Source organism: Epinephelus fuscoguttatus, linkage group LG1 (genome assembly GCF_011397635.1).
Source record: "Epinephelus fuscoguttatus linkage group LG1, E.fuscoguttatus.final_Chr_v1".
NCBI classification, from domain to species: domain Eukaryota; kingdom Metazoa; phylum Chordata; class Actinopteri; order Perciformes; family Serranidae; genus Epinephelus; species Epinephelus fuscoguttatus.
Window position 1 is genome coordinate 38,825,730 of NC_064752.1, and position 23,875 is coordinate 38,849,604.

General features: G+C 42.0%; 3 protein-coding genes across 16 annotated transcripts in view; 2 read left to right on the top strand and 1 right to left on the bottom strand.

Annotated features, from left to right (window-relative positions):
- Positions 1 to 5,517, top strand: part of LOC125898002 (inositol 1,4,5-trisphosphate receptor type 1) — a 108,403-nt gene extending 102,886 nt beyond the window's left edge. For all 14 annotated transcript variants that reach the window (XM_049591594.1, XM_049591611.1, XM_049591603.1 and 11 more), the window contains 3 exons: positions 2,227 to 2,387; positions 3,048 to 3,209; positions 4,120 to 5,517. In XM_049591594.1, coding sequence (XP_049447551.1) covers positions 2,227 to 2,387; positions 3,048 to 3,209; positions 4,120 to 4,206 — 410 coding nt within the window. In that variant the 3' untranslated portion in view covers positions 4,207 to 5,517. The remainder of the gene's footprint in view (positions 1 to 2,226; positions 2,388 to 3,047; positions 3,210 to 4,119) is intronic.
- A 4,638-nt stretch (positions 5,518 to 10,155) lies between these two features.
- Positions 10,156 to 13,947, top strand: LOC125892243 (class E basic helix-loop-helix protein 40-like). Its single transcript, XM_049582135.1, has 5 exons — positions 10,156 to 10,598; positions 10,710 to 10,773; positions 11,020 to 11,127; positions 11,558 to 11,681; positions 11,879 to 13,947. Exons 1-5 carry the CDS (start codon positions 10,528 to 10,530, stop codon positions 12,790 to 12,792), a joined length of 1,281 nt encoding a protein of 426 aa, XP_049438092.1. The 5' UTR covers positions 10,156 to 10,527; the 3' UTR covers positions 12,793 to 13,947.
- Positions 13,948 to 15,574: 1,627 nt separating this feature from the next.
- ttll3 (tubulin tyrosine ligase-like family, member 3) lies at positions 15,575 to 23,494 on the bottom strand. Its single transcript, XM_049578257.1, has 13 exons — positions 23,355 to 23,494; positions 22,797 to 22,870; positions 22,604 to 22,707; positions 22,318 to 22,486; positions 21,768 to 21,823; positions 20,498 to 20,626; positions 20,291 to 20,405; positions 19,948 to 20,064; positions 19,685 to 19,865; positions 18,509 to 18,657; positions 17,384 to 17,627; positions 16,772 to 17,207; positions 15,575 to 16,668 (listed from the first exon to the last, which is right to left on the bottom strand). Exons 2-13 carry the CDS (start codon positions 22,810 to 22,812, stop codon positions 15,898 to 15,900), a joined length of 2,487 nt encoding a protein of 828 aa, XP_049434214.1. The 5' UTR covers positions 22,813 to 22,870; positions 23,355 to 23,494; the 3' UTR covers positions 15,575 to 15,897.
- Positions 23,495 to 23,875: the final 381 nt, after the last annotated feature.

The window sequence follows — 23,875 nt, forward strand, 5'->3', positions numbered from 1 at the left end:
GAGGGTGACAGCCGAAATGCCAAACTCAAGGCTTCAAAATGGGAGTCCAGAAACCAGCAGGTGACATCACGGTAGCAGCATCTATTATTTTATACAGTCTATGGTTTAAACGTAGCCCTCAAGGTTTTTTTTAATCCTGGCTCCAAGACCGAAATTTGTAGTAATGTGTTGCTCTAATCCACATGACAAGTCGACTGATTTTGTAGATTAGCATAATATGTATGAATCAAACTGATTGTAGTCTGTTTTACAGCACTACACTATCCCTAATAATAGTGCACTATCCTTTCGATAGTAGCATATATAATAGCATATCTGTGTTCTCTTTGGATTGTGACAAAAACTCTGCTCTTAAGTTTCTAAACTATAACGTTGCGCCATACCTAGCATTTATTCTGCTTGTCAAATCCACCTGGAAAAAAAAATCCCCAAATCAAATGACCGTCTGCCATGCACTGCAAAACAAATGATATGTTGTTTCATTTCTTAAGAACACACTAGCTCAGCTCATCTGACAGCTTGTCATGGTGATGTTTAATTTTCCAGAGCTTTAACCTATAATTTAGTGCGGATGAACTGGTTTTTGTATGAACCCTGCTTTATAGTTGTTATGCTTCTGTACTCTGCTATTTGGTACCGATACTGTTTTGTCTGCTTGTCTTCTTTTCTTAACGTCCATCCTGCCCACTCTGGAGAAACGATATCTCAGGAACACTTAAACAGAATTTCTTCAAATTTGGCACAAACATCCATTGATGAACAAATTAGATTTTGGTGGTTAAACGTCAAGGTGACTGTGACCTCACAAGACATTTTCTTTTCTTGTCATAGCGCAAGAATTAATACACTAATTATGACAAAATTTCACACAAATGTGGGATAATAGGATAAAATGGTGAAGTGATGACATTTTAGATCCACAAGTTCAAAGGTCAACTTCATTGTGACATCATAGTGTTCTACCAAAACCCTTTTGTGGCCAAATACTCAATGCCATAACCCGGGAACAGAAGGGGAGACATTTGGTAAGACATTGAATTGGTGACGCTAATTATCAAACTGTGTGGTTGTATAGATCTTCTGAGTTGCTGGGTTGTATACATGTTTGTAGCTTCTTTGCAGAAGAATCCGCTTTATTGGCCAAGCATGTGAACACTAGGAATTTGACTTATGAACTTTTATTTAATTCCTTCAAAGTCTTTACTATATATTTAATATTACTAATGTTTACAGCCATGTCTGGACAGACATGGATGTAAGCTGCAACTCGCTGGTGGAGGCATACAACCACGAGGCAGTAATTCTAATTTGATATATATTTGTTCAATACTGAGCGAAAGAATATCATGCTTCCAATCAATATTACAGGATAAGTTAGTTTAGTGACTCATTTTGCTGTGATCTATTATATATGTAATTTGGTCTCCCATCTCTCTTGGAAAACAGACAATAACATCAATGAGTCCTCCTGAATACAGACGGTTAACTTTCAGTTTTCTTGTCACCTTACCACTTTGTATGCCTCGGCGCCAGCGATAGCCATGGCTGGAGGCATTATGTTTTGGGTATGTTTTTGGACTGTGGACAGACAGACATCTGTTTGTCCTATTCTCATGAATGCAGTATGTCAAGAACACCTTAAAGGGAATTTCTTCAAATTTGGCACAAATGTCCACTTGGACTGATTACAATGAACTGAGTAGATTCAGGTGGTATCTGTGACCTCATTTATCTTGTTCTTGTGAAAACAATAACTTAAGAACACATTTTATATCCAAACGGTCAAAGAGAAGAGGAGATATTTGGTCAAACTGAACTGATGACACTAATCTTGGGTGTCCACTTTAAAACTGTGCTGCTTATATAGACTGTCTGTGCTGTGGGGTTGAAGGTGTGTGTGAAGCATCTGTGTTTCAGAATGTATAGCTTCTTTGCAGCAACATCCATATTTGAAGCATTGTCCTCTGTCATGGCTATGTACGAGTCTGGACAGACATGGATGTTACTTGTAATTACAACGTCACTGGTTCACAGAGGCATACAACCATGAGGCCGCAATTCTGGTTCTATTCATTTATTCCTACAAAGTGGCAGGTTCCCTTTCCCAGCGTCATTGCAGAACAGAAACTGGAAACCGAGTAGAGGCCAGTTTCTTTTTTTTTTATCCCCCTTAAACGTGATGTAACTTTGGGCCATAAATATTGTGTGTTACTGCCTCTTCCACAGGCCTGGAGCGGGACAAGTTTGACAACAAGACAGTGACTTTTGAGGAGCACATCAAAGAGGAGCACAACATGTGGCACTACCTGTTCTTTATTGTGCTGGTAAAAGTCAAAGATTCCACAGAATACACAGGCCCCGAGAGCTATGTGGCTGAGATGATCAAGGTAAATAAAGAGCACAGACACACTTAAAAACACAAATCCACCTTCTCAGTGCAGGCTGACTGTTTTTCTTGTTAATGATTTACACTTAAAATTTGTGCATTCTGTCCTGGAGTAGATTATCTGCAGCAATCTTGAATGGAAGAGCAGTAAGATGGGCGTTTACCTTTGTGTCATGTTTCTGGTACAGAAGCTGATGATTGAGTAGACTCTATGAGGTTATGCTACAGAGTCAGACGTGTAAACATGTACAGGCTCGTCTCACACACGTTAATACAGTAATGTGTTCCTCTTTTCTAATCAACTGACAGACATGCCGGTCATGCACATTTAATGATACAAACAGACTCGTGCAGACAAACAGGAAGTCTACAAGACGGTACACTAGTTGCAGTCAGACCCTAAAACTGATCAAAGCCTGATAAGAAGGCGCTGGTCAGTGTACTGGGATTTCCATTGTAGTAGTGTTCAGTCTGAGGTCATTCACTCCCCATTGTTTCAGTGTGCCAATAATACCATACAGGCACGTTCCTGAAAAAGAAACCATAGACCAGTGTCATTTGGAGTTCAGATTTAAGCACTTGATTGCCAAACAGTAGCACCTTCCTGTTAAAATTACCAATACTCTTTTTCAACATAACTTAAATTGGTGGTCAACCACAGGAGCACAACCTGGACTGGTTCCCACGGATGCGCGCCATGTCACTGGTGAGCAGCGATGCAGAGGGTGAGCAAAATGAAATCAGGAACCTGCAGGAGAAGCTGGAGTCGACCATGAGGCTGGTTGCCAACCTGTCTGGACAGCTGACTGAGCTCAAGGAGCAGGTATATCATGTATCCGTAAATCAGGCACTCCCCGATGTCGCAGCAAATCACCCATGATTTATGTTTCTTTTTCCTCCGTTTGAGCCAGATAGCTTTTCTGAGAATGTTTTTTAATGTTCTGCTACTACTGACAACCTGCACTGTAATTACTCATGACAACCACATTAACATGGGAAGAGTTATTGGCGTTTGGTTGCTTACAATTGCACAATCACCATAATTGAACTGGTGACTCAGACAACCTGCATTAACATATAAATTAGTTTATTTTCAGTTTTTGTTGTTCTGTCTCTTCCTTAAATGAGTATGTTCATGCACAAGATAAAAACGCAGAGTACTTTCAACCCAATTTTCAGAGTATATGTTGACATTGTACGTTTCTGCAAACACTATATGAAACATTTGTACATTTAATATGCAGTGGATACGTTCAAACTGTATGTTTCCACAGCGCAGTGTTAAACTTGTGGTTATGTTTAGGTCAGGGTACGGAAAAGATTATATTGTGGCTTAAAATACCCGGGTTTTGTCTCCACAACCACTCCTGGAAACTCAGCAATGTCTCGCTGAAACACACCCGTTTTTGCGAAATAGACTTATTTGCTTTCTTTCCGAGAGGCAGATGACACGATCGATAATAATCTCATGTCTTTATAGTAAATAGGAAGTTACTGCCAGTAGCCAGTTAGCTTTGCATAAAGACTTGAAACTGGGGAAAATGCTTGCCTGTCTCTGCCCAGAGATGACAAAACACACCTACCAGCACCACTAAAGCTCACTAGTTAACACCGTAAAACCACGTGTCATTTTGACACCTCAGTTTTCGTGTACTTAAAATCCTGTTTTGTTTTTATTCATGTTTGCTAGCTTGCAGTATTCTTAAAACGACTCTTGTTGTTTCTCTGTGTAGATGACAGAGCAGAGGAAGCAGAAGCAACGAATTGGTCTTCTCGGTCATCCCCCTCACATGAACATTAACCCCCAGCAGCCTGCCTGAGGGCCGTTGGGGCCAGTTTCACCAGTGCCTGCGCAACTCCTGTCGGTGCACCACATGTTAGACAGGAGGATGCCAAATCGTGTCCGACTCCAGTATGTATTTAGGTCGATGTCTGACTGAACACTTCTCCAGAAACTCCTACAATAAGTGTTTCTGCAACATGCGTGCTTCTGAGTGTCTGTGTGAAGTGAAAGTTTTGTGACTACATTACTCGCGGTCTGTAGTGTGGACGTGTCTGTGTGGGTGGAGTGTGCACCAAGTGCCTCAGGTCCTGAGAAGCCAGTCCTGTGGTTTTAGGAGATGAAAACACTGACTTCAGCTTTACTACCCTGAATGCCTTCTGCATTGTGACAGAATGCCAAAGTTCAGCCATTGCTCCTGAGGGGGGGTTCCTCTCAAGTGGCCTTGACTTGAGGTTTTAATCCTCAGCGTTGCACCAGCAAACTCAGGTCACATGTGGATTTGAAGGTTTGTATGAACTCTACAACACATTATTTAATATTTTTGTTTCTTGTCTGACAGCAATAGGAATACTCACTCATATGCAATGTCTAAATAAGAATTAACTATTTTTGGGAACTGGTATTTGATTTTATATTTGAAACATGAAGACTTAAACCTGTAAACAATCCTGAAGAGGTCACCATGCTTTTACAAAGTTTCTCAATGCTGTTATAAAGTCTGTACAGTGTTCATTAAATATCACTTCCACATTATTTAGGATCTCAAATGAAGGTTCTACTCATTTCAGGACACTAAAGATAAAAGAGGCTTTCAAGGGGACATTGAAACTTGTTAAGAGAAATAATGTTGACCTTTTTTTGTAACCATTATTTTGAATAATGGACCATATGAACCTACAGGGGAGAAGGAGCAAATTATGTGACCACTTCATTCTGAAGCTGGTTCCATGTTGTGCTTAATAATAGTAGTGATATGGAGTCACGTTGTTAGCGTACTGTAGAAGGATTTTGTGAGATACATTAGTCGAATTAGATTTATTCTTCTCTGCACTGAATATGTAATCTTTCTTTCATTCATTTAGTCCTAAAGCACTGATATTTTCTGTAGCACACAAATGATTGTTACGTCACTTTGTAAAAGACCCACTAGAGAATGACTGTTTGAGTGCTTGAGTGTGTGTGGGGTGGGTGGGGGTAAAAAATAACTAATAGATGTCATTTGGAGTGCTACTTGACCAAACTGAACTTTTATACTAATGGATGGTTTGTGTCTAAATTGTACATTCCATTCTTGGAGTCTATTTAAATAAACAAGCGTGTAAAATAATCTCTTGGTGAGTGTTTAACGGTATCTGCATCACTGTGTATGGACGTCTAGCCAAAGACCAGACCATGTGAGAGACTAAAGATAATGAGGATGTCGCCATATTATTATCTGCTTATTGGTTGACAACTTGAGTGTTGTCACTCTTTCTACGTGCTGCAGTCGGATGAATGAAGAGCCTTAGAGAAGCGAATTTGGGAATTGCCCATAGATGAACTCTGAAATCTTATCTGTGGTCCTCTACAAATGAGGAAGTGCACTTATCTTATAACCACGTTGCATGAGGAAATATGTTAACACGTTAAGTACAAACAGGGGTTGCACATTTTTAGCTTTAATTTGACCTTTTCGGACTTTGTCACAGCACAGATGGACCACGTGCAGACTGTTTAAATTGTAAAATATCCTTTTATTTTTGTTTGTGAAGACTGACACTATGTTACACTTAAACTTACAGCAAACACTCACTTTGCACCCAAAGAGAATTTTATCACAAGTACATTTCTCAACACTATGAAAAACGTTTTTGTCAAATAACATAAACACTTTTTTGCTTCATGCTGAAAAGCTAAAAAATGTTTAAATTTACTACTACTACTACTAACAATAATAATAACTAGTCCATACCCATTGGTAGCTTTGTCACCTTCTACCTATGCCAATCCTCAATGCCTATGTGCAGTTTCACATAGATTGACCACATCAGTGAGTAGAAAAACGTGGGACAGAATGACACACTGACAGTTTCCGTGATTATGTACAACATACCATACCATGACTTAGTCATACCAAAAATTAGTGGTGGAAAAAACCTTGCGCCCTCCGCAATATTCATTGCCTTATAGAAGCTCAGTTTTAGTACATTTTCCAACTTTTGCCAAGAGGGAACTTTAGATATTGGTCCCTAGATTATGTTCACCGAGTTTCATCAGATCGATCAAACTTCCTAGGAAGAGATCGATTTTAAGTGTTTTTCCAAAAATTCAAAATGGCAGAAAATCTATATAACCAGAAGTTATAGGTTCTAAGGCAAATGTGTTCCTCATGAGGAGAGGCATCTCTGTGCAAAGTTTCATGTCTCTACGACATATGGGGCATGAGATATGCCCATTCAAAGTTTGCAATTTCAATCGGTTGCTATAGCACCCCCCTTTGGGCAATTGATGTAATATTGCTTCATTCACATCCTCCCATGATCCTCTACCACTGTGCCAAATTTCACATGGATTGACCAAGTCAGTGAGGAGAAAAACGTGGAACAGACACACAGACAGAGTTTTCGTCACTATATGGTAAGATAATAATAACAATAAAAGACGTGCACATCCCAGTGTCCAATGGAGTGTTGCTGGATCAAAGAAATATGTGGCAGAGTAAAAACAAACACATCTGCACAACAAGTAGCTCCCATAAGAAGGATTTTAATGCTGTGTAACGTTACAAGCCAGCAGCTCTTCCTCAGAGTTCTGATAAACAACAGAAAGTCGTTGGCACCTATGCAAGTCATGTGACATACAAAACCTGTGGCAAAAATTCATCATTAAATAATAGTAAAGAATTAATTATATATGAATTGTATACACTAACGCCATACCAAAGCTACATGTATATATCTTAAGTGCAAATAGGCACAAAAAGAAAATACTGTTATATACAAAAAGGAGAACAGTAGTAGGCAAATCATGTATCTCCCATAAGGTAGTACTCCAAGCAGGTCTCTGGCTACATAGCTGTAATATATATACAACAAACTTATCTGATATGCCACAACTGCTGCAAATTATTGGTTGCAAAGCAGCAGAAAATGCACTTCAATATTAAGCATGTACACAAATCTAGGCCACGCAAGGATGGATTACTGAACAGGCCTTCTGGACACAGGCCCAGGGGCCCAAAGTGTGAGGGGCCTCCCTGGCCTTCACCTTCAAAATGTCACTTTATTTAACACGTACCAATCAAGAAGAGACTCAAAATGACCACAAAGGCATGTAAAGAAACTACACAGACACAGAATAACTACATAAATGGGCAAAACAACCATAAAAGGGCACACAACAACCACTGTCACTTTCGGCTGTGCCGAGTCAAGCCATGCTACACCAATTTACATTTCCATCATCAGTTTAGACATGCTGTGCCATGCTGAGCTGCACCAGAGATGGACCTTCTCCAGAGTAGGTCCAAAAGCTGGACGGCCCACCCTCAAGTGGGTATAATTTAGTTTCTCTCCTGTGTCCCTGTTTGTGAAGTCTGTGTCTTGCTCCTGTGTAGGAGAGGTGGTGGGGCCCATTGTCTCATAATCCACCCATGGCCACACATACATATAATTAAAGGTACATGAAGAAAATTAGTTCACAGTATATACATATTTACAAATTATATATTCCCCAAGGCTAAATAGCCGTCATATACTACCTATTAACTATTTATGCTGAGGGCAAAAAGTGTTTCCAAGAATGTTCCAACATCTACAAGTGAACCAAACAAGTGTGCCATTATCAGGATTATTATAATCATATTGAGTCTTAAATTGTGTTACATTAGCCCAGACTGTTTTTAAGGGGCTTTCCATCATTGTTGTTATTTAATTACAGCTGCATCAGTGTGACCTGTGTCATGGTCATTTTGTAATTAGTCCTGTAGCCTATACCCCAATTTTATTTGATTTACTACACTTAAAGAATTTTCTATCAGGGCTTTAGTTGAACTTGTTGAATGAAGACACTCACGTGTTACAGTGAAAGAGACTATTCTAAAAATCTGTTTATGAAAATGTCATGAAAGCCAAAGTTTGGCTGATAGTTCTGAGGTTGTGAAACAACCACGACAGCTGCTACTTTTCTAACCGTTTTTTTTGGTCAGATAAGATAGATGGATAGTCAAAATGAACAAGCTCCGCTTAGTGTGGGGAGGAAACCTCAAAATCAGCCTTTAAATACTTTTGTGAATTCTGTGTAAGATATCAAAATGACCTAAATAATACGTGAAACTTAATTGGGATTAAAAATACATACCAAAAAAAAATGAAGTTTTTGAATCAAAAATACATATCAAAAAAGCTGCCAAGCTCTACGTTTCAAAATTGTGCCAGAGACATTTCTGTAGCCTCCTGGGAGAGAGGATTTTGGGCTTCTCTCTTGAAAAAACAATAAGCAATCCCAAAAAAAGACTGCAAGCATGAGTCAATATGATTCAGTTACTGCAGGAGTTCTGCTAAATGTGATTTCCAGGCAAAATTCCCAAGAGATGTGGTCAAATGAAAAAAAAAAAAACCTGTAGGGGAGAGGAAATGTTACAGCTTTTCTCCAATCACATCATAATTCCTGGTGTGATAGATATAATAGTTTACAGCTTCACAAAACCTCTGTCATTCTGGCTTCATATGGTGGTCATTAATCCACATTTTGAGTTTAACTTGCAAAGGAACAAATTATACATTCTAAGGAGAATGATGAAAAAAAAAAGTCAGAGTCTTGCACACTGATCATTGTGCACCAAAAATGAAGCAACACTTCTTGTTTACATGTGATATAACTGTTGTTGTATTAGGGTGATTAGTCTTGATTATGTCTCATTAAGATGTCTGGTAATAGTCTGGAACTGTCCTTGTGTATTGAATTTGTGAGGACATAATCAAACCCCAGAAAGAAAAATAATGTTGGTGGATTTAAAGGCCTTTATGCTCTTATTTTAGCTTGCACATTACATTGGGGTCATTAGAGATATTTCCCAGTAAAGGGAAGTAATTGAGGAACATTCATAGTTTACATGTAAATTTAAACACACATTTTCATTTTCAAAAAAAAAAGAAAAGACTTCATGAAAATCAGCATTTAAATAAAGGATGTCGGCCTCTTCTTGTGTGATGTGTGTTTCCAGCCTGCAGCACACAGGTGCAGCCGCCGTGTGCTGGATGAGCTGGATGTGCCCCGCGCGCTCAGCAGGCTCCCGGGGCCATGAGGAGATCAACGTGACAGCCTGCACCGCCTCATGACAACAAAACACTCCATCCACTCCACACACTCATCCATGCACAGGTGCACGTGTACTACCGCACTGTTGATACCGGGACCCACCTGCACGCTGCAGACATGTGGGTTTATGGATTACGCTCCTGAATGTTGTTTATCATCATCATCATCATCATCATCATCATCATCATCATTATTGTTGTTGTGATCTGCGGGAATTTAATCTTGATTAAAAGGAAAAATCATTTTGTTTCAGAAGCTGATACTTTCCCGTCATAATTAATGCTATGTTTATTATAAAACAAACCTGGATGCATCATAAAACACTCATAAAGCGCTCAGTTAAAAAGTGACGTCATTGCTATATAATAATCCAGCAGGATATCAATAGTGCAGAGGCCCACTGTCGTATTTTAATTGTGTTATTCTATATTTTCATTGGCAGTAGGCGCCGTACCCACTCGCCTCTCGTGCCTCGGGCCTGTTGAACTCCTGCACTGGTTCTGTGCCAGTAAGTTCCCCGCGCTGTTTGCTCACACAGCCTCGTTTCAATACACTTCAGCATGGTGGTACACGGGATCGGACACGCGCCGCCCTCCGCTCTGACGTCCGCCGCTGTCCGCCCACTGAGGCGCCTTATCGGCAGAAAGTGGGCCGTCCCTCCGCCGAGGATACAGCGCCGTTTAACACGTGAGCCTCATGTGATAGAGGTAGGTCAGGCGGAGCGGAGAGTCAGAGGGTTTATTTAACTCGTCGCTCTGTCCTCCCCCACTTTCCCAACGCGCCACCAACAGGGTTGCCTTCCGTCTGCGGCAGGAACACGGCGTGGAGCTCGCAGGGACTAACTTGAGACGCGCAGAATAACCTTTAACACCAGCGAGACTGGTTTTTAAATAATGATATATTAATACAAATCTCTTTTTGGAAGCATTTTTTAGTGCATTTCACGAACTGCTGCTTTTTTCCAACTTTTCTCATCGTGCGTAAACAAATGCGTATTTATTTGTGACTGCATTGGAAAAGTACACCGACTTTACTGCGTAACTGGAGTAAAAAAAAAAAAATGGAGCGAATTCCAAGCGCGCAACCACCTCCTCTGTCCAAACATCAGACTGATCTGTCAGACGTGCAGGGGTAAGTTATACTTTGAAAAAGAAAAATCCTCAAACGCACTTGATGTATCATGTACTCAGCAATTAAAGCATTACCTCATCACTCACTGTTGTTCTCCCTGTATCTCTTTAGGATGGATTTCCCGATGTATGTTTATAAACCAAGGCGAGGAATGAAGAGAGGAGAGGAGAGCAAGGTAATAATTTGTGTTATGCCAACTTGTGAAGTTCTAACCATAAATCTTTTATTAGAGGGTGTGAGCTACAAGGGAGGAATTACGCAGGCAGTAGTCCTCAAGTTCCATAAATGGTTGGCCTAATTTCTGCTATGACATAACTCCTAGAGTCCTCCCTATCGGAGAGGCTGCCTGTGATCATAGAGAGATAGCAGTGTTACTCTCAGATCGGCTGCATTTCACTAACGATGGCGTTTATTCTTGCAGGAGACCTACAAGCTGCCTCACAGACTTATTGAGAAGAAAAGGCGTGACCGGATCAACGAGTGCATCGCGCAGTTGAAAGATTTATTGCCAGAGCACCTGAAACTCACGGTAAGTTCACGCTGTGGCTGTGGATAATGGGCTTCTGTGTAATGAGTGGCATGCACCCTCGAGTGGCTGTTCCGTGGTATTACATCCTCTGTGCTGAGTGCGTCAGCAGCCAGTGAGTGACAGCTCACACTGAAGAGGATGTATCTTCTGTTATGTGTCATGGTGCAAACTGGGGATTTTAATTATTCAGTCCAGTACACAGTGAAAAAAATAATAATTGCAGTATAAGTTATAATTTACACTGCCTGTTATTTATGATATTTATATTATCCCATATTTGACAGATTATTTCTTATTGGTTGTTTTTGCCTTTTGCTGCTGCAGTGTTTTGATGATGACAGCCAAGATCCTGTGTACATGAGCAGCAAAGTGTACTCTGTGTGTGTTATATAAGAGGTGAGGATGTGCTGACTGTGTGTGTTTCCTTCAGACTCTGGGCCATCTGGAGAAGGCTGTGGTTTTAGAGCTGACACTCAAGCACGTGAAAGCCCTCACCTCTCTTCTGGAGCAACAGCAGCAGAAGATCCTCGCTCTGCAGAACGGCATGCAAATCGGTGAGCTGCAGATCACTCACGCACACAAATATGCACACGTGCAGCACAATGGCTTTGTTGGACAGAATGCAAATTACCAAGATAAACAGACAGTGATGGGACTGTGTAGAACTATAGGCAAATGAGTTAGCTGGAGAAAAGGCATCTATGTCAAACTGCAGGAGTTCTGACCAAGTGGTGTCTTGTTGTCTTTACAGAGCAGCCTCCCGTCAGCCAGGAGAAGTCAGAGGAGATGTTCCGCTCCGGCTTCCACATGTGTGCCAAGGAGATGCTCCAGTATCTCAGCAATCATGAGACTGACAGAGACTTGACACCATCACATGTGATCAATCACCTCCACAAGTTAGCGGCGGAGGTGCTGCAAAGTCCAGCCAGGCCCCGCACTCCTCTCAGCCCGCCACCTGAGGAAATCCCCACCTACCACCAGCACCAACCTCACAAGGAGATGCCCACCAGCTTACCCCCTAAACCCAGCGAGGGCTACGGGAGGAACTGTGTGCCTGTCATCCAGCGGGCGTATGCTCCACCAAGCAGCGAGCAGAGCGGCAGCGATACAGATACGGACAGCGGCTACGGGGGAGAGCTGGAGAAGACTGAATCCGGGGCGACACAGGGACGTCCAGAATACTACGGTTCAGAGAGCCAGCTGAAGCGAGCGCTGGGCGACAGGCAGAGCTCCAGCATCAAGCGGGAGGATGACGAGCCGCGCCACAAGCGACCCCGGGTGGAGTCGTCTGAGGATGAGCTGCTCTCAGGTGGAGAATCATCATCACCTTCCAGTGGTTATGGCAGTTACGTGAGCGTATCCCCCAACCATCCACCTCCTCCACATCCCCTCTGCATGCCTTTCTACCTCATTCCACCTTCTGCTGCAGCCTACCTGCCAATGCTGGAGAAATGCTGGTACCCCGGGGCCGTGCCCATGCTCTACCCTGGCATGGGAGGCTCTGCGCCCACCATGCCCAGCGAAAGACCGCCCCCACCTCAGCTAGTGTTGTCTCCCAGGGGAGGCTCTCCAGCCCCAGCCATATCTCAGACCCCCATGGACTCCCCTGCCCTCCTTCAGGCACTAAAGCAGGTACCACCCCTCAACCTGGAAACCAAAGACTGAGTGATAAGAGAACAGGGCTGAAGAGATGATCCTGTTCTCGTACCCAGGAGCAGAGACAGTAGTAGGAATGAGAGCGTGACTGAGCCTTTCCATAATCCATCCTCATTCCTGTCCTCTGTTCCGCAATGTGCAGAGGTCGAATCACAAACTAGTGGACTTGTAGAAATGATCGAGAGGAGGTGGAGGAGAGAGCGACATCCGTCCACACTCGGAGGATGCAAAGCTCAGGTTGAATGTCAAATGCTCAGTGGTATTACTCAGTGCAAATGTATCATATAAACTGGACCTGCCCTGCACACACACCAACACACACACACGGTTGAATGTAAAGAAAGATAGATGCTGCTGTTAAAAGTCTAAACGCCGATGACACTGATGCATCTCACTTGTAGCTGTTGCAATAGAGACACGCCATCTTTGTACTTTAGAAAATGTTGCACCAAATGTTAGCGGTAATATTTCACCCAAAGTTCGTTGCCTATGTCCTTTAGGTCACCATTATCTTCTCTGAGAGAGCCCTCGGAGCCAGACGCTATGATGACCGGCACTGTAGGGTTTCCTCAAGTGTGTACAGACAAGAGTAAGGGTACACCCAATGCATGGATGAAGGAATGGGCCGCCACATGACCACGCTGAATGAGAAGTCTTGTTTTCCTTTGACAAACAGACAGTTAAGATGGATATTTCTGTAATTATTGTTCATAGACTTCTTGTACATTTCTATTTTTGATACCCGTTCTCGCACTCTGTCCGTCCGAAGAGATAGAAGGCGGACAGAGTGCGGACAATTGTACGTTGTGTACTCAGAAACTGTGTACATACTGTAGCACTGTGCTGGACCTGGTCTGCATACTCAACATCTGTTTCTGCTCAAGTCAAACCTGGTGTTTGTTCTTGCTGTTGCCTTTTACTTGTGAAAAGCTGATAAATCTCAGATGTTTATTCTCTGTATTACGTATGAATACTGGAGTCAAAGGAGGAAGGAGGAGAGAAGTTGAATGTAAAAGTTTTACCAGAAGACTAGTTTTCTATAGAAAGAGGTACTTGAGATTTTATATTTTGGGACCTACATGAAAGATGTTTGATGTACATATTTTGTCTATAAATGTTGGTATACATTATATAAGTGTATTAATAAAGTATTTTTTTTTTCCCGTGGAAAATGGCTTGGACTGTATGTATATGAAAGAGGACGAGAGCGTGTGTGAAACGCAATCTGTTCTCTTACAGCGCCACAACATTCATGTCACAGGGAACACTTATGTAATGGCAGATCTGTAGCCCGGCTCTCCTGCTGGTGAACCGTCTGTGCCTACTAATACAACAACAAGTAAATACATGTGAGGGTAAACAGTTTCAGTTAATCTCCTGAGGCAATAATCAGGATCTATCTGCATCTTGTTGACAGCATGAACAGAGCGACGATTTCTGTTTTTTATTAGCCATATGATTCAATATGAAATTCTTTTATTCCAGAATTGCAACATCTCCCCCTGTATTCACGCTGCCAGCACTATAAACTCATAAATTGTAATAAATACTACTTATCATCACAACATGTATTATGCAATCACATTTTTTAGCTGTGTGACTGCACTTAAAATCAACAAGGCTTATCTCATGCTGCAGATTTCTACACAGGCCCAGCGTATCCACTGTCAATGCTCAAACAGTTCTACCACATATTACTGTTGTTTCCACTATCATTTCCAGGGTGTAGGAGTGCTGTCTCATTCCATATCTAGTCTGTTTGTACCTACGGAAGTCAAAGGCCATGACCTGCAACCAAAATGTCGTTAGTTCCGTCATAACTCATTCTCCTGAAGTTCGTCTCCAGACATTGGTTTCAGTAGGAGTTCTATGTTTTATAGATGGCATGAGATATTTGGAGCTGTAGTAAACCCATTATTTTGGACAGAAAATTCTGAAAAAATGTTATTTTGCTATGGTTAAATAATGGAATATATACAAACCACAACCACAACATCTCTGGTTTGACCTTTGTTGTATTTCATAGCGTTCTCTCCCGCCCTCATCGTTTCCTGTCTGTTACTATTTGTGTGATTCTGTCTGATTAAAGGGCAAAAATGCCACAAAAAATCTAAATCTTTTAGTTTGCCAATTTTAGTACTTTATTTTATATTTATGTGGTTCAATCAAACACCCAGACTTATTTAGTTCTTTTAAAAAAACTGTTGACAATGAATTCAATTTACAATATGTAGCAGTTAAATATGTATTGATGTCTGTATCATTCAGGAAAGGTCTGTTAATCAAGCAGTGTGCACATGTACACTGACACTGCTCCGCCTATTTTTAAATGTTGACTTTGCATTTAAAAACAAGCTGAAAGACCAGATAAAGCAGGTGTTGCTGAACATGTACCAACATCCGGTTAGGAACCGCCAATTCTTCCCTTTTTTTTAAAAAAAATTCCCTCTCCTTTAAAGGCTTCGGTATAAACCTGGTATAAACATGCAGATAGATCATTGAGTCTGTACTGCCACCTGCTGGGCATTTGAAATATTTGCATCCTGTTAATGTAGACCTGATTCTTTTCCCACAGAAGATGAAACTAGTTCATTTTATTATCTTATGTCAGGTTACCTTGGAAATATCTGACTCACTGGAGACAATTAACTCTTTGTGACTATGTGTTTTAATACAAATGAACTTCAACACATTATATTCATAACATAACATTGTCAAACATATACATATGTTAAGACTCCAGTCAGCCAAACTAAGACATAATTATTTTACCACTGGAATATATGGTATATGTATAACTTAACTCCTAATATGAGAAGTTAAATATACTCATATTTACCTTGATGTTGTAAATTTAAAGCCCCTATGTGAATGATTGGAAAATGTGTCATGTCTGCCACTTGCCATGATTGCCTGAAATTTCTACAAACAAAATCTGATGCTATCAGAATAAATTGAATGATACTGCAATCACATCATATGTTGTGATTTTCATATGTAATTAGTTTTTCATTTGTTGTTTAGCCCATTAAATTATTAATCAACAACACTGTTGTTGCTACCAAAACCTCTTTCGCACTGTTTAGTATTTGCTTTTCATCACATAATAGAGCGCTAGTGTTTATGTTCCCATGTGTGCTCTCCTTTAAGTTTGGACATACTCTGCCTTTGAGAGCAGAGGAACAACTGTTGCCTATGGACACTGGGATGAGAGGACAAGTTTGGATTACGACAGTCAGTGGTTCGAGCCACAATGTTTGGTCTCAAGCTAAAGACCTCCAGAGTAGGGAGAGGACCCCGTAGTGGAGGAAAGACCCGGGTAGGAGTCCTGTGTTGGGGCTCAAAAGCTGTCTGGGGAATGAAGGATCTGGAGATGTGTGATCCATGGCCTGGGTTGGCCTGAGATTTGCACTCTGACATGTTGTGAGGGGGGCTGAGGGAAAAAGAAAGGCTCCGTGGGACCAGAGTTGCCCCAGTGGCACCAAGACTTAGAGCCAAACGCCGTGCTTTCCTCTGGGGTTCGGTGTGTACCACCAAAGGCTGTTCATAGGCCACACTGTGACTGGACCTGCAAACAAAAGAGGTTTTCCGAACCTCTGTTCTCTTTTCACACTCCCTCTTAGCAGATGTTGATGTCACCTGCCTCCTCTTCTCTCGATTCTCCTTGCCTGAGTGGTGAAAAGCAGAGACTGTGTAAGACTTCTGACCTGATGCTTTATGTGTCGTTTCAAGCTCCTCTGATGACGACTGGTCTGAAGGGAACTGGATGGTGAGAGGTCGGTTAGAGATAACAGTTTGTCTATGAAACGGAGGTCTGGATCGCCTTATGGGAGCTCCTTCCACCAGCAGGTTCACTCCCACATACTGAGGAACTTCAACTGCAGCCTGGGAGGGTAATCAAGTAAAACACAAATAAATGCATTTGGTGAAAATCCCCTGGAAATTAACATCTATTGTCTCTAGGCATGACATGCAAAGATATTCCAACCTGTTTGTAGATTAGCTGGAAGCCTCCTGTGTACGCACTAGGATCAGTCCGTCGGTCTAGCACGACCCTCAGTGTGTCCAGCTGTACAGCAGGGCAGAGGCGAGCAGTCACAGTGGTGGAGCAGGCCATAGTTGGACTGGCATTGATCTCCAGAAGCCAAGGCCTCAGATCTCTGCCCAACATAAAGTCGGCTCCGTAGAGCTCAAAGCTCGCCTTGCGGGGCTCGACCAGGTCCTGGGCTGTCTGCAGGGCACGGACCACTGCTTGCTGCATGCCCGGGACCACCACTGACTCCCACTCTGCCCCACGGCCCTGCCGCTGCAGAAAAGCCCTAAACTGAGAGCAGGACCACATGTTGTCCTCAGGCACTCCTGGATGGCGCTCACAGGACGGCTGGAAGTGCTTCTGGATTGAGTTGTTGCACAGGTGGACTGAGCTGAGGAAAGAGATAAGGCCATGAAGCAAGTGTTAAACATGCTTTGAGTAACACAGGTACATTTGGTCCTACATGTACTGCTGCATTGTACTCTAGATACAAGATGAAGTAAAGGTCAGATGTTATAGATAATATCAAACATTTGTCTTTCTCTTTTGTTTGACCAACTGTCTGACCTGTCCAGAGTTTTTGTGGAGTAGGGCTGAGTGGAGAACCGCAGGTAGCACTCTCTGTAGAACCAGACAGTCAGAGGGTTCCAGTCGGTGACGAGGAACCACTGGCGGAGGTCAAACTTGGTGCCATGGACCAACAGAGGACGTTCCAGGTATTTCTGAACCACCCACTTACTCTCCTTAGTCAGGGCTCTGTCACTGTCCACAAGTGCCAAAATGTCATCCAGGCGATCCATACACATAATACCTGGGTGGTTGGTGAAAAAACAACAACAAAAAAGTGGATTAAACAAGTCGAACTTAAACTAAGAGGACACAGTGTTTTTGATGACCCATGAACAAATTGCAGGCTAACGTTCCTTGTACTGAAGCTGAGGGGAATTGTAAGCATTATCATTTTTTTCCCAATAGAACGTATAACTTTTTTTTTTTTGCCTTTTGGAATGGAAACCTAGAGAGACAAATGAGAAAAAAATTCTCGTGCTCCATTTTCTAAGTCTGATCTGAATTGTTTTCTCTCCTGTGTTAAAGGCTTAAGAACAGGTGAAAACAGATTTGACCTTGATTATCTTTATAAGTTTCTCAAGAAAAAAACAAAACGAATCAATCGGTGAAAAAGGCCAGTGATTTTTCTTTTTTTGGTCAGGATAATTTTTTAAATGTTTGCTTTTGTAATACTCATTTAAGCTACTAGAATCTTCCATTAGCATTAGCTGCACTACACAGATCTGCACCAGCTAAAATATATTTCTAACAAAAAGAAAGACATGACAGTAATGTAAATCAACTTGCTGACACACAATAAACTCACCTGGAAGAAAACATGAAAGCTTTTAGTGCTATTTAGAACATGAGGAAGTGGTGTACATCAGCCTCATATGGCCAAAATTAGTATTACAAGAACAAGCACTATGAAAAATATCCTTGCAAAAAAAAAACCCAAACTTTTCACAGATCAGAAAAAAAATAATAATAATAATAATAAAAAAATGGGGGAATTATCCTGACCATTTAGATCAGAAATGGAAAAAGGGTTACCAGATTTTTTCCTCACTTGCCTCTCAGGGCTTCCACAGAGGAAGTGAAAGACTTATATATAAGATAACTGTGTAACTTTTTTTTACACACCTCGCCCTCTTGACTTGGCACCTGGTTTGATGATCCAGATGTTATTTAGTCCATCTGTGTCCAGCTGAGGGCAAACCTCCTGCAGTCTGATTAACATGGCCTGGCAGCGCTCCACAAACACACTGCTACCCCTGATCCATCCACCTTCACTACACACAAACATCAGACTCACAGACTGAGTTTATTATATGCAGATTCATTAAATCTATCACACTTTCTTCCAGACACTAATTACGCTCACATACTGCACAGTAATTATGCAGGTAAGCAAACAGTATATTCACAGTGGAAATAATGACAAAATTGAGCATAAAAATGCAAACCAGTGAATCATAAATCCACTTAATTTCTGAGTACATAAGGGAAATGGAGGAGCTTCTCACAGCTGAAAGAAAAATGCTGGACTGTGAGGCTCCAGGTCCACTTAGCAGTCCAGAAAAAAATAAACAGGAAAGGCAGGTTTATATTTTGTTACATTTTTAGATTTAAAGGAGATGTAGCCAACATGACATTCAGAGTATAACTATGATTCAGAGTCTGATTCAGTTTGTCTGCACATTGTTCTCAACATGGAGGTTGTTGAGCTGGCAGCTATCAGCAGCGATGCTAACAGCACGATCAACGCTAACGGTGCTTAGAAAGCTCATGCATTACCCTAGGGTGGGGGGGACTGGAGGGTGGGTGTTACGTTTCTGCAACGACACCTTGATGGGGTTATCAGCTGTAACTGCTGTATGAGCACTGTGTAGAATGTAGGTGATTGGCTAACCAGTGGGACGCCATTACTCCAAGCTACCATGCAACCTACCCTACAGTGTCATCAAGTGTCTTTACATAGCAAATAGTTGTTTGTCGCTATATTAATGTTCTGAATGCTGTATAGGCCCTACAGCTCCTTTAGAATAGGCAGAAGTGTTCTAACAATGGTGCTGCCGATGAGGTCTGTTTGCATGTGCGTTATTCAAATATATATATGTACTTAATGTATAATGAGACTGACTCTATTCTGAACCTCACCTATTAGAAAAGCGTGGACTTTTTTTTTCTTTAAGATACATTTTAGGGTGAGTTTTTAATGGCCTATATTTGATAAGCTGACTTGGACTCAGTACTGCAGATACATTTAGTGTGACCTAAGAAACATCTTTCCAGGAAGCTCCCAGAAAACATACTCACTGCACAACCATGTAGTAGTCTTGCAGAAACTCTGCCCACTGTTTCTCCTCCACCGAGGGTGGTGTTTCTACAGTTATATCAATGTCGCTGTGCTCCAAAACACTGAGAAACTCTTGACACACGCGCAAAGCCGTGTCAATTATTCCTGGACCAACAAATCGATGCTCCACGTTATCCAACTCTGCAGAGAGACACACGATTTGTAGCACAGAATCTGTTGCATTCTTTTTGTCCTGCATTTCATATTGTGGCATTTCTATTACCATCAGAGACACTGTTCCCGCCTTTTTGTTCCTCGCCCTGTGCTGTGTCTCTCCTCCATCCACTTGACTCGACCACGTACTGCAGCAGACTGGTGCATGCTGTCCTCCTAAAATCCTCTTCATCATCGTAGAGAACAGGACGAGAGAACAAGAGCACAAGAGGGAGAGGAAGGACATGTAGTTTTGATTAAGATGACTGCTAATAAAATGAAGACAGCTGGTGTGATAAAGCCACATGTAACTTTGTGCATACATTTTTCTGTATTCCATTTACACCTGGACACGTTTGCATTTTAAATGGAGCAAAATGTTGGCTATGTGATAACAGAGCCATGCAGCAGACCTATGAATGCATGCTTTTCATCCTCTGCCCCAAGCTTGTAGCATCGTGGGAAGAAGGTATCAGGATCTGCTGTATCAAACCACTGAAGGTTACGCAGGTTCACACAGAGTCCAACCTGAAAGAAACAGACGTGAATACATAGAAGATAGAGAGTACTAGTTTGTGAGTTTTGCCACTCAATCAGTAGAAACCCTTAAGAGATGAGACCTTGGTGGTAAACGACCCAGAATTTGCATAGTGGTTGGTCATTTGGTCATTCTGCAAGGAGCGATAGTCTATGTCATCACGACGCGTTGTCCAGTGGAAATAAGTTGTCTCATTTCGAACCAGACGAGACTAGAAAAGGTTGAGAAAAGGTTAAGGTGACGAGCTGAAGGAGCTAGAACAACACATGAAGGAAAAAGACTTGTGGAATTAAAGGTCCAGTGTGTAAGATTTAGGGGGATTTAGTGGCATCTAGTGGTGAAGACTGCAGATTGCAACCAGCAGAAACTTCTCCTGGTTAGGATCCCTTAAATGTTCATTGTTCAGGAGGTGTCTACTGTGAGCCAAATTATCTGCAGAAGATTCTTCCTCTCCAAAAAAAAGGACCAGGTGATTAAAATCAGTTAAAACAATGAATAAAACAGTGGCATAGAACAAATCAGTGTTTTTCTGATGCTGTTTGGCATGTCGAAGATTCCTGGAAGCTGAAAACATCCCAGTTCTTGCATGGCCAGCATACTCACCCGAAATGTCACCCATTGAGCATGTTTGGGATGCTCTGGATCGGCGTATATGACAGCGTGTTCCAGTTCCTGCCAATATCGAGCAACTTCGCACAGCCATTGAAGAGGAGTGAACCAACATTCCACAGGCCACAATCAACAGCCTGATCAACTCTATGCGAAGGAGATGTATTGCACTGCGTGAGGCAAATGGTGGTCACACCAGATACTGACTGGTTTGCTGACCCCCCCCCCCCCCCCAATAAAGCAAAACTGCACATTTCAGAGTGGCCTTTTATTGTGGCCAGCCTAAGGCACACCTGTGCAATATTCATGCTGTCTAATCAGCATCTTGATATGCCAGGTGGGATGGATTATCTCGGCAGAGGAGAATTGCTCACTAACACAGATTTAGACAGATTTGTGAACAATATTTGATGGAAATGGTCTTTTGTGTGTATAGAAAATGTTTTAGATCTTTGAGTTCAGCTCATGAAAAATGGGAGCAAAAACAAAAGTGTTGCGTTTATATTTTTGTTCAGTGTAGATATAAACGGCTCAGTCCAATGTAACAAAAACATTACTCTTCTTTTCAGGTGATTATACATTAAAGAAAACATATCTGTTATATTATATTCCATTTTTGCCAACATACCCCCCTAAATCCTATACACATTTAAGTAATGCAATTATAACAAGAATAGCACATCTGATTGCTTTCAGACTGCAGGACATCAGTGTCGTGTTGGTCAACTTGAACGTTGTCTTACCATGAGGTCATACATGTCATCAAGGTTCTCCTCTTTCTCGCCTTCATCTGCTCCCACTGTAAAGAGATAAGTAAAGAGTGTGCATGTGTTTGTGTGTGTGTGCGTGCATGCAGGCTTATATGTGTACAGGGGTGTGTTAAGAGGGTAGGGGTCTTTGTTGTAGGTTGGTGTCTGTAATGTGGTACACAGTGTATCATTTATCAGGTGTAGGGGTATCCATGCATCCATCTAAACTAGTGCTCCAATTACATATAGGCTGGCCCCTCCTTTAAACTGTGAGTAAAGGGAGCATATCACTGATCTCTCTTTTAACATTCAATTTATGAAGACAGACAAAATATGACTGATTGATGGTGCTTTGTTAGTGATACTGTGTGCAAGGTCCTATAATACACATCCGATCCCAGTGTCACAGTCACTTATATACAGCCGTTTCTCCTCCCACAGACTGAGACTAGTGTTATTGGCATCGACACTGCATCTCCTTTTCTCAAAATAGATGTTTGTCTTTGGTAGCTCAAAGACTTCATTGTATCCTTCATTGTCTCACCAGTAACATCAGCACTGACATCACCATCATCGCCATCCTCCTCCTCATTGCCATGGCAATGAGGTGGTCTCTGGGCAGGAAGGGGCAAACGACGTTCCACCCACCCTCTGGCCCACAAGGCAGCACGGATCACAGGGTAGGGTCCCTGCACTGAAAACACTTTCCTCAGCTGAGAAGGAGTGAAAGAGAAATAAAACGAGTCAAATAGGACACTGAGCACGTAAGCAGGATTGTGGGCGATAATGCAGAGGTGTTCCAGTGACGTCTGACTTGTGCATACAATCACCTTCACTGCTTTCTCCACCAGCGTTTTAGCTGTTTTTAGCCTGTCTGGCTTGATTGCTGGCAGGCTTGGCACACTGCGACGTAACCTCCCCTCCACTGGAGCCACTTTGGATTGCAATGCCAAGACACATTGCAGATTTCAGTATAAAGTAAATGTGTCAATGTGCATGTATTTATATATTCAGGTGTCTTACCTGGAATTTGTTGCATGTTACTTTTATATAGCCTAGTCTTCTCTTCAGCTGATCAACATTCAGTGTTCAGTTCTCTGGGAGCAGTGATACATACAAAGGCATTATTTTCACATCATGATATTCAGATAGATAGATAGATAGATAGATAGATAGATAGATAGACAGATGGATAGTAACAGTCTCCTCTGTAGTTGAGGAATAAACAGAGAAAACATCATATAAACTATATGGCACGTGGCATCTCAAAGCTTCTTGAAGAAGGATGTAAATTGGGTCAAGCAGGCATCTAAATCTGGACAGAGCTGACTGTCAGCTTCTCACTGACCCATGCGCAAAAAGGCGCGCTGGCGCACAGGGGCACACATCAAGTACATACACAATTAAGAAAAAATATCATATATACTGGAAACACATCTAGAGTATAGGCTATATGTACAATGAACGACCCTAGATTTACGGACTAGCGCACTGTATGATATCTATGACAACGGTTAAACAAACTGCTCCTAGAATACATCACACCGGGAGAAATGTTCCTTTGAATATTAATATACAAACCTAATCTTGTCACCTCCGCAGTGACCCGACCACTCTGACCATACACACTCGCTCAATCCTGCTTCCTTCATGCTCCCGCAGACCGTTCCCATAACAACTGTGCATGCTCCCGCAGAATGTTTATAGTTGCCATAACAACCGCTCCGAGGAGAAACAGGACGCCCGTGCGGGTCGATGAAAAATCCTGCCACCTTTAGCCATGCGTTAAAGAAAGTGGATCACTTATCTGACGCTATCAGTTGCAGTGTGGCTTACACGTGTAGGCGACATGCACGAGGGCAATTAAACCTGCAGCCGCGACACAGCGAGACATTTGCGTGGACATATTTGACTGCAATCTGAGCTCACAGAGACACTGTCTGAGGTGCAGCCTGCTGAGATAAATCCAATCAAGTGTTTGACAATGTGGCAGGAGGACAGTGTCTTATTTGTTTTGATCGACAGAGTTCATCCTGAGGTCATTGCATGTGGAGGTGCTCAGTTTCATATTCTTTGCTTCCTCACTACAGGACAATCGGCCC